The sequence below is a fragment of the Podarcis filfolensis genome, assembly GCF_964270895.1.
Source record: "Podarcis filfolensis genome assembly, chromosome: 11".
Classification (NCBI taxonomy): domain Eukaryota; kingdom Metazoa; phylum Chordata; class Lepidosauria; order Squamata; family Lacertidae; genus Podarcis; species Podarcis filfolensis.
In genome coordinates, this window is record NC_139613.1 from 58,711,768 (window position 1) to 58,727,526 (window position 15,759).

A 15,759-nucleotide genomic window follows, 5' to 3' on the forward strand; every position below is an offset into this window, starting at 1 on the left:
GGTCAATATGGCCATCCGGGCGGATTTTTTTTTATCTTTTTCAGGAAATGTCCGGGGGTTTTTAGGGGGTGGGTTGTTGAGGGGTGGAATGCAGCACTTCCTGTGCCCTGGAAGCAGAAGCATTGTGTGGAGCTTTGGCTGCAGGAGAGCGTGCAGAGCAGTCATCGGAAGGAGGAAAGCCATTGGAGGAGAGCCATCAGGCTGCGTAGGCTTGGGATGGCAGTGGCTGCCGCGTGCAGAGCTCCTCCCAGCCCAGGCCACCAACGCAGGAAGCTGGGCACACAGGCAGGCGAGTGCCACAGCCTATAAGGGCAGGGCAGGCAGAAAGGTGTGTGTGCCACTCTTGGCTGCCCCGAGTGGTGCGGTCCGTAGCTGGTGCCCACCCCGCATCCTCCGGGGTGTGGGCGGCTCTTCCAGCAGTGGCTGCCCATTGACATGTGGGGAGCTCCCAGGCTCGTGTGGGTGGCAAGCACCGCCCGGTGTTGACTCGGCTGGTGGGTGGGAGTGCTGAGCCATCGCCACATACCACAGCCACTGCCAGCCTGAGCCGGGGAAAGAGGCACGCAGCGCTGGCAGCAATACTGGTGGAGGCGACAGAGTGCAGAGGAGACTGAACATGGCAGTGCCCACTATTACTCTTTCTCTTTCTCTCCCCCCCCCACCTCAACTCGCCTACAAATGTGTCGTCTTTTTTGCTTTTTGAAATATGGCAACCCTATGCCACATCCTCCTCTTTGAAGATGGAATTCCACAGACTCGGGGTGGCCACAGAGAATGCCCTTTACCAGGCCACCACACTAAGCTTCCAAGGATGATAGAACTATCAAGAGTCGCCTCTCTGCCAATCTTACCATATGAGAGAGTTTGAAATCATGAAACAAATTGTCTGGCATCTGTAAGGTGTCGTTGAATGATAGTGTGGGTTCTGTATTGTGACTAAGAAGCTTGAACTAGCTTGTGAAGTCCAAGGATGCTGAGAACAGAGTAACTCTTTTTTTGTTTTTGTTTTGCTCTTATGGCTCTCATAATTTCATATTTTTACTTGTAGCATATTTAGGGATATGTAATTCATTTATTACAGTTTAGTGGGATTTATCCCAGGTAAGTGACTACACAATTGTAACCTAATCTGCATTAGGTTGACAGTAAGAGTTGTTTGACATTGGAACAACCCTCTGGGGTTTGTGGACTCTCCTTCCTTGAAGGTTTTTAAACAGAGGTTGGATGGCCATCTGTCATAGATGCTTTAGCTGAGATTCCTTTAATTTAAGGGGGTTGGACTTGATGAACTCTACAATTCTATGTTGTTGAAACATAGAAAATTACCAGAATACATCTGATAATACAAAGCAGAGGGGAAATGTTGATCAATCTGAACAAATAATAGAAAGTGAATGAAAATTGCTGTGGTGGCAGTAATGCTCCCTGTGAGACATATTCCAGAATTCCACAACCCTTTCCAGATGGTGGATAATTTCACAGTAAATATTAAAACATCCAGAAAAACATTTCAGTTAAAGTGGGCTCAAATTGCAACAAATGAAATGACACCAGTTATTTATTCAACAGCGTAATTGCATGTCCCTCCCCACACAATTCCAAATTCTGCATCTTTGCACTGAAACATAATATTTGTGCCAAAAGCAATGCCAATACATATCTGTGATTATTACTTACAAAGTGGTATGGTTGGAACGTAAAGTTAAGATGGATTCTCAAATTAAGCTGATTTAGATACAGGTATGCAAATCAGCAGACTAGGATTTAAGGCAGAGGTGAGAATTTTGAGGTGGGGGTGGGGAGGGCAGGGGCTCATTCCCTCAGGGGTACAGCAGTGTGTCTGGGGCCATGGGGTTATTGTAGGCAGGACCAGGAACAGTCCTTTCCCATTTATCTCTTTCTGCCACAGCCATTTCGCTTCTGATCTTAAACTTGCTGTGAGATGAGCAGGTTCTTTTTTTCACCTTCCCCCGCCTTCCCTCCAATCCATGCCATGATTGTCTCCCTTCCCTCCGTTTTTGAGCAAATGGTGGTTTGCATTTGCCCTACAAATCAGAATTATATGCCAGAATTTATGAGGTCTTTCTTGAGACCTTTTTGCATGCAAACGTGAAGTGCTATCTGTGTTTATCCGCCAAGAGGTATCACACCTTGTGCCTGTTGAAAATGCAATGTGGCTCTCAAGCAAAGGGTGAATGCAATTAAATCACATTAAAGGCCCACCTAGGAATATGACTTGTGTCTTGTGTGGTTGGTTATTGTTTTTATAAAAAGAAGTCAGTGAGTGTTGTATGACAGTCAGGCACTGGAACTAAGAAGTTGGTTAAGGAAATAAATAATAATTTGCCATTGGGTGGTTTCACTTTGAAAACCACTCAAATATACCGGTAATTGTCAAACTAGAACAAGTAAAGGGGCTTTGGATATTTTTATTTTTACAAATCCCACCATAAATAGCTTTCAAACATATTGGTGTGGTTCACATTGAATTCAATCAATTGTATGCAGGGCCGGATTTAGGTTTGATGAAGCCCTAAGCTACTGAAGGTAATGGGGCCCTTTATATGTCCAGCTGCCCTTTGTCAACAACAAATTGTTGCTGTTTTTTGTGTTGAATATATGCTATATGGTAATTTATGGACCTAATAGGTATCTAAAGCCATTTGCACATAACAAAATATGTATTTTATCAAAGTAATTTTTGAACTTATCTTATATTTTGGGAATGTACATCCAGGTTTTTTCCCCCTTTAAATTTTTTGGGGGCTCCCAAGAGAGTGGGGCCCTAAGCTATAGCTTATTTAGCTTATACGTGAATCTGGCACTGATTGTATGGCTAAATAATAAAAGTGGAGTGACTTCTTCCAATGTTCACTTGATACAAACTAAAAACACATTAAACAACTGACTTTGGAAAAGGGGACTGCTAAGACTTCTTTGATAATGAATAAATACTAGGTGCATCTGGTTTTAGATTGTTTTCTTTGAGAAACTAGAATCTTAAGTGGAGAATGTTCTGCCAGAACGTTTCAAGACAATTAGGCCAGCGCCTTCATGTATCCCTGTTTCTTAGAATGGAAGAGTGGGTTACTTAGGGACTTAAACATGTACAAAAGGAAGGAGCCCTGCATGTTCTTTTTTAAGGAAAAGAGTAAAGTGGAGACATCTTCACATTTGTTTAAGTTTTTGTACAAAAAAAAGAAATATGAATTAAATAATACTTTTATCACAGCAGACAAAATTCATGCTTGCATGTACAAAGCAGAAATATTGGGAAAACGGTGAAAAAGCAGGCAAGATCTTGGCCAATCGTTTAAAATGAAGGATAGGGCAATGAGTCCCAGTATTAAATAATTTTATGAAGGTTTTCTTGGCTTACAAAAGTACATGCATTGTCTCTTTTTTCATGTTGTGGAGTCTCTTCTACACATCAGTTATATTTGATATGAGACATTAGTGTTGTATACAGTATGAGGTTGCTGAAGAAGAGGGGAGAGAAGAGGTGGGATGGTGAAACTTATATTCTTTTCTATAGTGTATGTGTGGGGTTTTGTGTCAGCATCAACTGGGTAGGTTCTCTTTCTATTTGCTTAATATATTGCCTTGGTATTGAGAGGGATTGGGAGCCCAGGGTGTGGTTAGTTGTCTGTGTTTGGCTGCAGTGAGGTTTGTTTGCATTTGTGAGGGGGGTGATTGTTGGGTCACGTTGGCCATATTGATTTGTATGCTGTCAGTGGATTCTTGTTGTTGTCTTGTTGGGCTTTGTACGTAATAAAGAGGAGCCATACTGGGACGAAGGTGTCCTCTTCTATTTGTCACTCTGTTAGTTTCAGTCTGTTGGTTAGCTTTTCCAGTAAGGTTGTTTCCCATATGATGTGGTACCACTGGTCCACTCCTGACAGGTCTCTCCAGTGTCTGGCTATGATGCTTCTGGCTGCTGCAAGTAGGTGGGTTATAAGCTCTTTATAATGTGAGTGGGCATTATCATCTTGGCAAATGTTCAAAAGCAGCAGTTCTGGGTGAGTTCTAATACCTGTTTGGTTATTTTGCATATTTCTTGTATGACTGATGTCCAGAAGAGTTGGATTTTGGGACATTCCCATCACAGCCTCTCCAGGATTTTGATGAATCAGGAAATATATGGAATATGATGGCTAGTAAAATTAAACGTGATCAATTTTCTCACAATAAATTGACCCTATGGGGAAATCCAACTTTAAAAATTGGGTGGGAAATGGTAGTATGGGAAAATTGGATGGATGCAGGTATGTTATCTATAGATAAATTAACAGATGAGAACAATGATTTTTTTTACATATGCTACCTTAAAATAAAAGTATCACTTAGAGGAAATGACACAGTGGCAGTTTTTACAATTAACAGCATTTGCTAACATCTGCATTTGGGCCTGAAGCTTTTAAAGCATCCAAGACAACCAAGATACCTGAATGCTTGACTGAATCCTTTGAGGCTTTTACTTTATATAGATAACTAGTATCTATTAATCAGTTTGACATACAGACTTTTAGAAGTGAATGGAATAAATAAGCCCCATCTTAGTTAATCAATAGGATCGTTTTTTAGCCTCAGTTTCTAATGTGTCATTAGACCAGGCATAGGCAAACTCGGCCCTCCAGATGTTTTGAGACTACAACTCCCATCATCCCTAGCTAACAGGACCAGTGGTCAGGAATGATGGGAATTGTAGTCTCAAAACATCTGGAGGGCCAAGTTTCCCTATGCCTGTGTTAGGCTATAATCTCCAACTTTTTGTTGTTGACTTTCTGTATGGTCTTAAAATACATTGAAACCGTAAAGCTTTTGCACAGAAAGACAGGCTGGTGCAATGAGAGCCACAGTTGTAGAGCTGTTAAAATATAAATTGCAGGCTCCCAGTGTAGTTGGAACCTTTGCAACTTTTGTGTGAGCACAGCTCTTTACTTGCAGGCTGGCTGGCAATTGGAGGAAACTCCCTTGTTTAGATCAGCACTCGGTGAAAGGAGAGGGAGCTTGCAAAGGATGGTTAGATAGGGGCTTCTGTTTCTCTAAATACTAAAATAAAATATTGATTCAAACTTTAGAAAAGTCAGCATGTCTATTAAGAATTAGTACATCACAGGGATGCGGGTGGCGCTGTGGGTTAAACCACAGAGCCCAGGACTTGCCGATCAGAGGGTCGGCGGTTCGAATCCCCGTGACGGGGTGAGCTCCCGTTGCTCGGTCCCTGCTCCTGCCCACCTAGCAGTTTGAAAGCACGTCAAAGTGCAAGTAGATAAATAGGTACTGCTCCAGCGGGAAGGTAAACGGCGTTTCCGTGCACTGCTCTGGTTCGCCAGAAGCGGCTTAGTCATTCTGGCCACATGACCCGGAAGCTGTACGCCAGCTCCCTCGGCCAGTAAAGCGAGATGAGCGCCACAACCCCAGAGTCGGTCACAACTGGACCTAATGGTCAGGGGACCCTTTACCTTTACCTTTACATCTCTCACAATATTTTTATTCAAGCATAACAAAAGCAACAGTAAAGGGATGTGAGATATAAGTCGATAATAATATCCCAATATTATAGTTGCAAGGGTGAGGTATAGAGGCATTGATGATGATGTAAATATGTTATCCTTACATAGTACATTTTTTAGCATTCAAGCCAATTCACATGTATAGTAATGCTTGCAGCAGCCCTTCAAAAAAAACCTACTACTATTATTCTCATATTGCAGGGCAGGGGAATCTTGAAGCAGGGCCGAAAATAGGCCTTCTGTCACCCAGGTCAAAGACCCAGTTTGGCACACACCCCAGATGCATGTTTGTGTACATCCCCACCCCTACCCCCCTCAACACATTTCTTTGTAAAGGGCATAAAAAGTAGGAAATATATTATTTGAATAAAAAGGAATCCCAAGAAGCATTACAACTGTATGACCAAAGGGAAAATGAGCATCCCTTCCAATAAAAGCAAATTGTCAAAAGTAGAACTTCCATGTTCAGTGATTGACCTGAGGTCAGGTTTTGAATTGGATTTATTTGGTCACAGGATCATTAAAAGACCCTCTCTGAGGATTTTTGACACATCACCCCCTTCTTGGTTCTGTGCAAACCCTTTCAAGGAGTTCTGACGTGGAAATTTGCTCCTAAGCTTCAACACGATTCCTTCAAATTTTATTTTTGTTTGATTACTCATTTCAGTGATAATTTTCTAGTCATTTTAGGTCCCAAGCAGGGGTGCCCAAACTTTTTTCAAAGAGGGCCAGATTTGATGAAGTGAACTGTAACCCCAAAGTTACCCCAGGACATACACTGCCACGGGCCGGATTAAATCTGCGCAGGCGTGATTTTCGGTGTCTGGCATGCACAGAAGCGATTTCTGGCATTGCACTGCGCCAGTCCGGCTCATGAACGATCTCCGTGGGAGTGATCTGGCCCATGGCCGGTGAACCTTGCCGACCCCTGCAGTCTGGAAGCTTCACCCAGGGCTTTTTTAAGGCGACCCAATGAGTTTTTTGTTCTGCAATATCCAGAGCTATATGTTGCTAAAATGGTAATCCAGCAACATGTGGAGAGAGAATAGCAACAATGGCATTCAGTTCCCTACAAGATAATGGTGCAAATGGAAGTTGTTAGAGGATGGAAATGCAATGTAAAGGAGAGCAAGATCTTTGTTCTAAACCTTGCACATGGCAGGAGCAGCGTAGGGGTGAAGGAAGGCCATGATTTAATGAAGCCTGGAATGATGGTCCGAACCACACCATTATTTCTGAAACAGAAGCATCAACCTTTCACTAGGGATTCTGTGTGTGCTGTTCTTGGCTTGTAGTAGCAGAAATAAATCAAATATTTGGAAAAGCAAACATCTAATGTGCTGTTCAAGATTCAGAATGTTTGGAAACCAATAGTCAACTATGTTTGTGCACAGAATATTGCTACTAAAGAGAAGGCACATTGTCGATGATTCAGCATGAAATACTTTCTAGCATTTGGCTTGGGAGGAAGCCTCTATGGTATTTTTCTGCAGTGCTGCAATAAAGAGAACTAAATGGCATCCTGGTGGTGTGCCATCGCGGCTGCTGCCCATGCCCCCGGCACGTGCGCCAGCCACGCCACTGTCTGAGCTTGAAGCTCCACCACTGACCATGTGAAAGACCTCTCAGTTGGAAACTTAATCCAGCAAGACTGATCTTTCTTTTTATGTTAGGATTGAAGTAGCTGATAGAGTTTCCTGGTATGTTACAGCAGAGCCATAACTATGGAGGGGCAGGGCTAGTTGGGTTCTTTTGCCCCAGGTGAAGCCTCCAGAGGGGTGCCATTGAGGCTCCAAGTGTGTGTGTGTGTGTGTACACAAATGCACATGGGGGTGCGAAACTGGGTTTTTGACCCAGGTGAAATAAAGCCTGCTTTCACCCCTGTGTCACAGTGGCCAAAATTAAATACAAAAAAGCATTGTCCAGACCATTGTCCCACTGCAGAATTATTTACTTGCCATTGCTGTCCATTTTCTAAGCTTGCACAGTTATAGAGTGTGTACATACTGATATACCTACGTACAAGGACCAGTGTATTTTCCCCCCTGCTGCAAGGTGAGCTCATCTTCCCCTGACCAAAAGTGAGCGCAGTTCCCCAGCACACCTTCCCATCAAGCTATGTACATCTGTATGTAACCTAATTCAGAAGTGTTTAAAAATAAATAAATAAAACATCCAAATAATAAGGTAGGAACAGTAATGTTATTCACCCAGTGCTTTTCTAGTGGCACTGGCTCCCGGTGGAGTACAGGATCAGATTTAAGGTGCTGCTTTTGACCTTTAAAGCCCTTTACGGCCTAGGACCCTCGTACCTACGGGACCGCCTCTCCTGGTATGCCCCACAAAGAGCCTCAAGGTCCATAAATAGCAACACCCTAGTGGTCCCAGGCCCTAAGGAAGTTAGATTGGCTTCAACCAGAGCCAGGGCCTTTTCAACTCTGGCTCCGACCTGGTGGAACGCTCTGCCTCATGAGACCAGGGCCCTGCAGGATCTGATTTCTTTCCGCAGGGCCTGTAAGACAGAGTTGTTCCGCCTGGCCTTTGGCTTGGAGCCAATTTGATTCCCTCCCTCTCTTTCCTTTTTCTTTTCCTTCTCCTCCTGCGATGAGGCTACATTTTAATATTTTAATGTTCTATTATTTTAATGTTGTATTTTATTTTTGTTTTTAAGTTGTAATCATTCATCTTGTTTTTATTATTGCTTATAAGCCGCTCTGAGCCCGGCCTTGGCTGGGGAGGGAGGGGTATAAATAAAAATTATTATTATTATTATTATTATTATTATTATTATTATTATTATTATGCATCACAGAAACAACAGAAGAGTTCATTGTTTCCCACTGATTCAGTCATATACAGTGTGCAGGGTATTTTTGTTTCACTCACCCTCACAACACCACCTTCCCCGAGTGGTTCTAGGTCAAGGTTAGTGCATGAAGGGTGAACCTGGCATTTGGGACTGTTGGTTGTGCTTTGAATGCCCAGCAGTGTCTAATTTTGCAGTTCCATGTTGACTAAATGGATTATAAATCCCTAACTATCCCCCCCCCCATCCTGCTGCAGGAGGCTGGCCAGATGATTGAAGAGCTGAATGTAGACTCAGTAACAACACTGGAGAGAGAACTTGTGGAAGCCGTTAAGAGGCTGTGGGAGGATCCAGGAATCCAGGCATGCTATGATAGGCGAAGAGAATACCAGTTGTCCGACTCGGCTAAATAGTATGTATCTTACAGTAATAGATCTATGGTCTGAAATGTTTAGGTTTAGTAAATATTAGGATTTAACTAGAATTTATATACAGTGCTATTTTTCAAGAAAAAGAGGTGCCAGAACTCACCATGAGCACGTCCCTTATTTTCTTATAATGGCAATGGTGTGCCCTCCTGAGTTCCAGCTGGAAAAAAGCCCTACTTGTATGTATACTGGTATATAAGACAGTCTCAATGGGCATTAGAAAGGGGGTTATGCAAAGGGGTTGAGGTGTTTAAGTAGGGTTTGTGTAAAGAAGACTTGTGTCAGACTTTGAAAATGTAATCAAGATCCATGTGTATTGGAATGTGTGGACCCACTTCTTAGCATCAGCAGTTAGCATTTGAAGAGCTAGGTAAATGTCCTAAGTGTGTACCAGTCTTTAATCCTAGTCAGTCAACAAGTGGGAACTCAGGGGAACTCCTTTGATAGGTGACACCTGGGGGGGCTAATCATTAGTACTCCAAAGTACCAAAAGAACTGACCATTAGGATGCAACTGAATAAGGAACAGCAGAATTAGTAGGAGAGATGCCTTGGACTGGAGTGCTACACTCCAAGCCCCTCTTGAGATGACCAGGCTGTAAGATCTGGAATCCCTCCATGCAGAGTGAAGGTGTAAATATGTGAATAAATCATATTTCTTTGTGTCTTCAGTTCTCCAAAGGAGCACAGACCCAGGGTGAGTGTCTGCAGCCCCCTGCAATCTTGCTGCCGTTCAGCACTTTTGCCAGATTGTATTATGATGACGGGTTGTACTGCCAACTCTCCCCCTGCCCCAATTTGTAACTCAAATTTCGGCATGAAATCACATCTGTCTCTTCATGTAGATGAATTAACAAAGAACAGTTTTGTTTTAATATTACTAGTTTTCTTTTCTATGGGTAAGGAAATGATGAGCAGTTATTCTTCTTCCCATACATACATACAATCTATTTCTCTTATTATATTAGTAGAAAATTGAGTGGGGTTTTTTTGTTTTGTTTTGTTTTGTTGTTGTTTTTTGCTAAATACAATAGTTTGGTTTTGCTCGAGGTAAGAAGATTTTATAGTTTCTTAGCGAAGCATGATCCAGATAGCAAATGAACTGTAGGTAGTAGGGCAGTTCATAAAATAACTTATTTTTTAAAAAATGCCTGCTCCACTGAATTGAAATTTCAGCCATAGGAAAATGGCCAAGTAAACAGCTATTTTCATGGAGGAGGGTCAAGATATTAACTGATATGCATGAAATTTCAGAGATAGCTATATAATCCCTAGTGCAGTAAGATAAGACATTTGGAGCAGGCATTTTTTTAAAAAAAGTTTTTTATGAACTTCCCTAGGGAGCAAGGGGGTGATTCAACAGCTGAGGTTGGCAACCCCCTGAAGGGGTTAGGCTTGAATAGTCAAGGGTCTGGCAATTGGGGGCTGTGCAGGATAGTGGAGGTCTTAGGATTTAATATGTTAAATAATATTACTTTCTTACAGTGACTAGTCTGGCATTTTTGGTTTCATTGTTCCAAAATTAAACTCAGTTCAACACATTTCTGCAATACTTTGCTTTATATAATTTGCCAGCATTTTAGTGGATTTAGTTTCTCTGATCAGGTTCATTATACAATCTTTTACAGCACAATAGTGCTGCATAGAATTTTATCAGAGAGAGGGCTCCATGGGCTTTCTGTTTGATCTGTGCTGTACCCCAGCTCAAGAAATTGCTTATTGAACCAGACTACTAAAAAGTCCACCATGTCCTCCTGTTCTGAGTCCTCTTTAATCCCCCTAGTATCAGGTTCAGTCTGTGTGAATTATTTTCCAGTTGCTCCAACCTTACATCAAGCATAAGAATTGTACTCTCCATTTTTTCGAGAACTTAATGCTGATATCCTATGCTTCCATTATAGGCACCCCATCTATTTGCACAGCAACCTCATGTACCTTTTCCTCCGGTGGTTTAATTATTTCAGTTAGATCCTCTTGCGTTATTTGCAATGTGATCTCAGAGAGCAACTCTTCTTCATCTTTGGATAGTTTTGGAGTTTAGGGCACCATTATCAGTTCCATCAAACAGATTATCAGGCCCGGTTATTTTCCTATTCTCAGAATAGTTTCTAAGCGTCTTAGTTTAAAGCAAATGTTAAGTCCCTTGCATTAAGTCTGAAATTGTTGAGTCTTTTATTCTTTTATGCTTTTTTTAAAAAAAGAATTCTAGTAACTAAAGAGGGGAGCTTGGAGACAAAGCTACAATCTTGGTCTGCACTGTCACCCCCCACTCCCCCCCCCCCGCTGGGTTAGGATTTTAGTTTTTATACAGTGAAATAGCAATTATATTGGTCTTTACTTAAATGTTTTAAACTTACTACTTTGTAAATGAGGGCAATGTGTGGAAAATGTGAATATAAATTGAGAAGCTTCTTTTTGATACAGTCAGCTCAAAAGTAAATAGCATAACTGAAAATAGGCCACTATTGTTATTCATCCATGGCGGTCTGGGGGGGGGGGGAGTGCTGTGGCTGAAAGTGTCTTGTGTAATGGTAGTTGTGCATTAACAGTAGCAATGAGCTTTGAATCTAGAATGTCCATGTTGTTTAATCTTTTACCCTGTGTGGTCTATTAGCTCTCATTTATTTGTGAATTAATCTTCTACTTAAATATTTGATTTCAACATATGTTAATTTGTTTATGACAACATGTAACACTTTGCTAAATAAGTGTGTCTGTATTGGACTTGGAAGTTACCTTTCAGACTTTGACCGCATTGCTGCACCATCATTTGTGCCAAACGAGCAAGATATTCTCAGAGTGAGAGTGCCAACCACTGGAATTATTGAATATCCTTTTGAGTTGCAAAATGTTACTTTTAGGTAAGTTTGGTTATGCAAATTACTAATCAAGGTTAAGCAGTATTGAGTAGCCAGATACAGCAGCACCATATTTGAACCAAATGGGGAAAGTTCATCCTGGAGAAGGCTTGGTTGCAGTTATTAACATCAGACGTAATTAGATTTTGATCGAAACCTGAAGAGTTTGGCGGCTATAAAAGGCCCTTTTGAATGTGGGCTTTTGTGAGCCTCTAAACATGGTTTCTGAGTTTGGTCCTGGAGCAACTTTATCAGCATCTCAAGTTACTGTAAATAGTTTGTTCCGCTATCAGGTCTTCTTCACAGCAAAGTTGAGTTGGGTTTATTTTGTTTGGTTGGTGCCCTGGAAGCTTATTGCACTAAGTTACTCCTATTTCTATTTACAGAATGGTAGATGTTGGTGGACAGAGATCAGAAAGAAGGAAATGGATACACTGCTTTGAAAGTGTTACCTCATTAATATTCTTGGTTGCTCTTAGTGAATATGATCAAGTCTTGGCAGAATCCAACAATGAGGTAAAAGAACAGAGTGCTCTAGATTATTTCAGTTAGTGCATTTTACTGTGGCAGATTATTTTCTCAATGCATCTCTCCATAGAATGGTCACCCTCTCCTGTTCGATGCACAATACCAATTTTTGTAGGTGTATCCTGACGAAATTCTGGCACAGACACACTCTTAGTTTTTCATTCTTGCACATATAGCATCCATTGCATTGTATTTCATATTATTTTATTGCATTTATATCCTGCCTTTCCTCCAAGGAGCTCAAAGTGGTGAACATGGTTATCTTTCACCCCATTTACACTTTGTTTGCGGCACTGGGAGAATAGCTAGTGTTATAATTAATTATACTTGGAACATATGTCTGGGTAGAAAATAATGATAGATGGGACTAGGTTTTGGGTATGAAATAATTATACTTTAATCTGAGCACAGAAATGGGGTGCACAGGCAGAGTTCCACTCACACAATAGACTTGCCCTGCATTTCCTTCCCCCATTCACCCCCAAAATGTGCTCTTGAGGGTCCCCCAAACCCCTGGAGCATATTTTAAGTGTAAGCAGTAGTATGAAGGTGGAGTGAAGTTCTGTTACGCAAGCAGAAATCAGTGTTGGATACAGCCCAGCACCCACTAATTTCTTTAAGAATACTTCGCTAACATTTCATACTTTTCTTGCAGAATCGGTTGGAAGAAAGCAAGGCTTTATTTCAAACAATAATCACATACCCTTGGTTTCTGAACTCCTCAGTCATCTTGTTCTTAAATAAAAAAGACCTTTTAGAAGAGAAGATTATGCATTCCCATTTAAGCACCTATTTTCCAGAGTTCACAGGTAAACCAGTTGTGCTTTACATTCGATAAGCAATTATTGTAGCTGCTTTGTCAGTTCACTAATGACCAGCACTTTAATGTGAAGTGTTAGCTACCCCAGTTGTTGGCTACACTAAAACAGACAACATTTACCGTATTTTTCGCTCTATAAGACACACTTTTTCCCCTCCAAAAATTAAGGGGAAATGTGTGTGCGTCTTATGGAGCAAATGCAGGCTTCAGCGAAAGCAACGCAAAGCCTCCGAAGCGCAGCAGGAGCGCTCCCGCCATGCTCCGGAGGCTTCGTGTTGCTTTCACTGAAGCCTGGAGAGTGAGAGGGGTCGGTGTGCACCAATCCCTCTTGCTCTCCTGGCTTCGCTTCGCTGGAGAGGCGCTGCACAGCTTTCCCTCTCTGCGCAGCGCCCCTTCAGCGAAGCAGGAGGAGAAATGGAAGAGGCTCCGTTTCTCCTGCCGCTTTGCTGAAAGGGCGCTGTGCAGAGAGGGAGAGAATTTTTTTTTTGTTCTCCCCCTCTAAAACTAGGTGTGTCCTATGGTCGAGTACGTCCTATAGAGCGAAAAATATGGCACCTATTTTTGCAAGCAAATGATTAAAATTATATGCACATCCATATTCCCAATGTGGGAAGTTAGCATTTGTTACTACACACAAGTCCTACTGTCCAAACGCTCGTTACATACCCAAACATAAAGAATGAGTACCCAAACCTCGCTACACACGCATCACAGATTCTGATATCAAGACAGCCAGACACAGTTGTAGTACTGTAAACAAATGAGCAGCCTTAAACAAGACTTACTTTTTGTGTTTTGCTAGTTCATGGCAACCAAAAACCATGGTGGGTGGGGGAAAGATCAGACAAATAAGAGAGCATCCTTTTCCTTCCCTCCTTGCCTTTTGCAAGGTTTCAGTGGGTTTTCCTGGGGTTTTTCAAAATTTGGGGGTAAACATTCTGTGGTTGGGAACATGGTATAAATTTTCCCCTAGGAATAACTGGAAATCATTGACTCGTTATGCAAATAGTCACCTAACAAATGATTTCCTGAGAATGCATTGTGTTTGGATGGCAGGACCTGTGTGTATTAGTATATTTGAAAATAGTTAATTGGAATTAATTAACTCTGCATACACTAGTGAAAATATAAATTTATTTGAAGATTGCAAGGACTCTCTCTCTCTGTTTAACGGTGTCATTTTTGCTTTTGAGCAGGACCAAAGCAAGATGTTAAAGCTGCCAGAGAGTTCATTCTGAAGTTATACCAGGATCAGAATACAGATAAAGAGAAAGTGATTTATTCCCATTTTACATGTGCTACAGACACAGAAAACATTAGATTTGTCTTTGCTGCTGTCAGAGACACAATACTACAACTGAATCTAAAGGAGTTCAATCTGGCATAAACCACAGGGACCCAGCATTGTATTTAAAACTCCATGTATCTGTTTGCAGCAATTGTTTGTGTCCCTGTTGACCATAAAATATTTACTTAACAAAAATGGAAATTTAGATATGATACTTACAGATTTTTAATGTATACACTTTCAAAATGGTTTTTTTTCCAGTTTTTGATCTGAGGTGCATAATTTTAGTTTTGAGGTGATTTAAGAAAAAATATCTGCCATTTATTTATAGATACTTCCTGCATCCGCTAATTTAATTCATTTGATAATCTTTTAGCCAGAGATGTCTTAGTTACATAAGATTGGATGCTATATTGTCATTTGACTAAGGTACATGACTAAGCTGAATGAAAAATAGCCTATATTTATATAATTCTTTAGGTTTTTAAAGCCTCTTTGAAGGACATGGCATACATCTTATTTTCCTTGAAACACAGCAGCTTGTTGTGCAATTTTTGATTCATAAGTAAAATGCTAGCTGCCAATATGTTTAATATTTGTTGTTTTCTATATGCTTTGGGGCATAGTTATTTAAAAAATAAATAAAAACAAGCTCCCTTCCACCCTTTGCTGGAGCCTATAAAAAGTAACTGCTTCCGTGACTGGAGAAGGGAAGGGTGCACTTGTCTCAACTCCAAAATGTATGAAGGCACCCCTGAATGGCATCTATCATTCACCTGTTCCATTGGGGGTACCATACCTTTTGGTGGCCATTTTTGGCAAAGGCAGTGAGTGTTCATTTCCCATTTTATTTGCTTTTCCTTTATTTTATATTTAATAAATAAATACAGTTAAGACCTACCACTTGTTTGGCATCATTTACACTATTGCTATGTCACCCCTTCATATGAAGTAATGCAGCATACACTGTTTGAAGAAAGATAACATGTTGAATACAATGTTTGACAGAGTGGTAATTCAATTAGCATCTCTTCACTGTGTGAACATTCCTAAAATTTAAAAATGACATGAACCAACTCAGTATTGGGACGCGGGTGGCACTGTGGGTAAAACCTCAGCACCTAGGACTTGCCGATCGCATGGTCGGCGGTTCGAATCCCCGCGGCGGGGTGAGCTCCCGTCGTTCGGTCCCAGCTCCTGCCCACCTAGCAGTTCAAAAGCACCCTTAAGTGCAAGTAGATAAATAGGTACCGCTTTATAGCAGGAAGGTAAATGGCGTTTCCGTGTGCTGCTCTGGTGCCGGTTCGCCGGAGCAGCTTCGTCACGCTGGCCATGTGACCCGGAAGTGTCTGCGGACAGCGCTGGCTCCCGGCCTCTTAAGTGAGATGAGCGCACAACCCTAGAGTCTGTCAAGACTGGCCCATACGGGCAGGGGTACCTTTACCTTTACCTTTAACTCAGTATTTGGGACAGCACAGGTATGTGTTTTTCTCTACAGGTCTAGCAGACACAGGGA

General features: G+C 41.6%; 1 protein-coding gene across 1 annotated transcript in view; it reads left to right on the top strand.

The window, feature by feature from the left end:
• Positions 1-15,481, top strand: part of LOC310744963 (guanine nucleotide-binding protein subunit alpha-14-like) — a 42,005-nt gene extending 26,524 nt beyond the window's left edge. The window contains exons 3-7 of the mRNA XM_083577095.1: positions 8,580-8,734; positions 11,482-11,610; positions 11,994-12,123; positions 12,791-12,944; positions 14,152-15,481. Coding sequence (XP_083433221.1) covers positions 8,580-8,734; positions 11,482-11,610; positions 11,994-12,123; positions 12,791-12,944; positions 14,152-14,342 — 759 coding nt within the window. The 3' untranslated portion in view covers positions 14,343-15,481. The remainder of the gene's footprint in view (positions 1-8,579; positions 8,735-11,481; positions 11,611-11,993; positions 12,124-12,790; positions 12,945-14,151) is intronic.
• Positions 15,482-15,759: the final 278 nt, after the last annotated feature.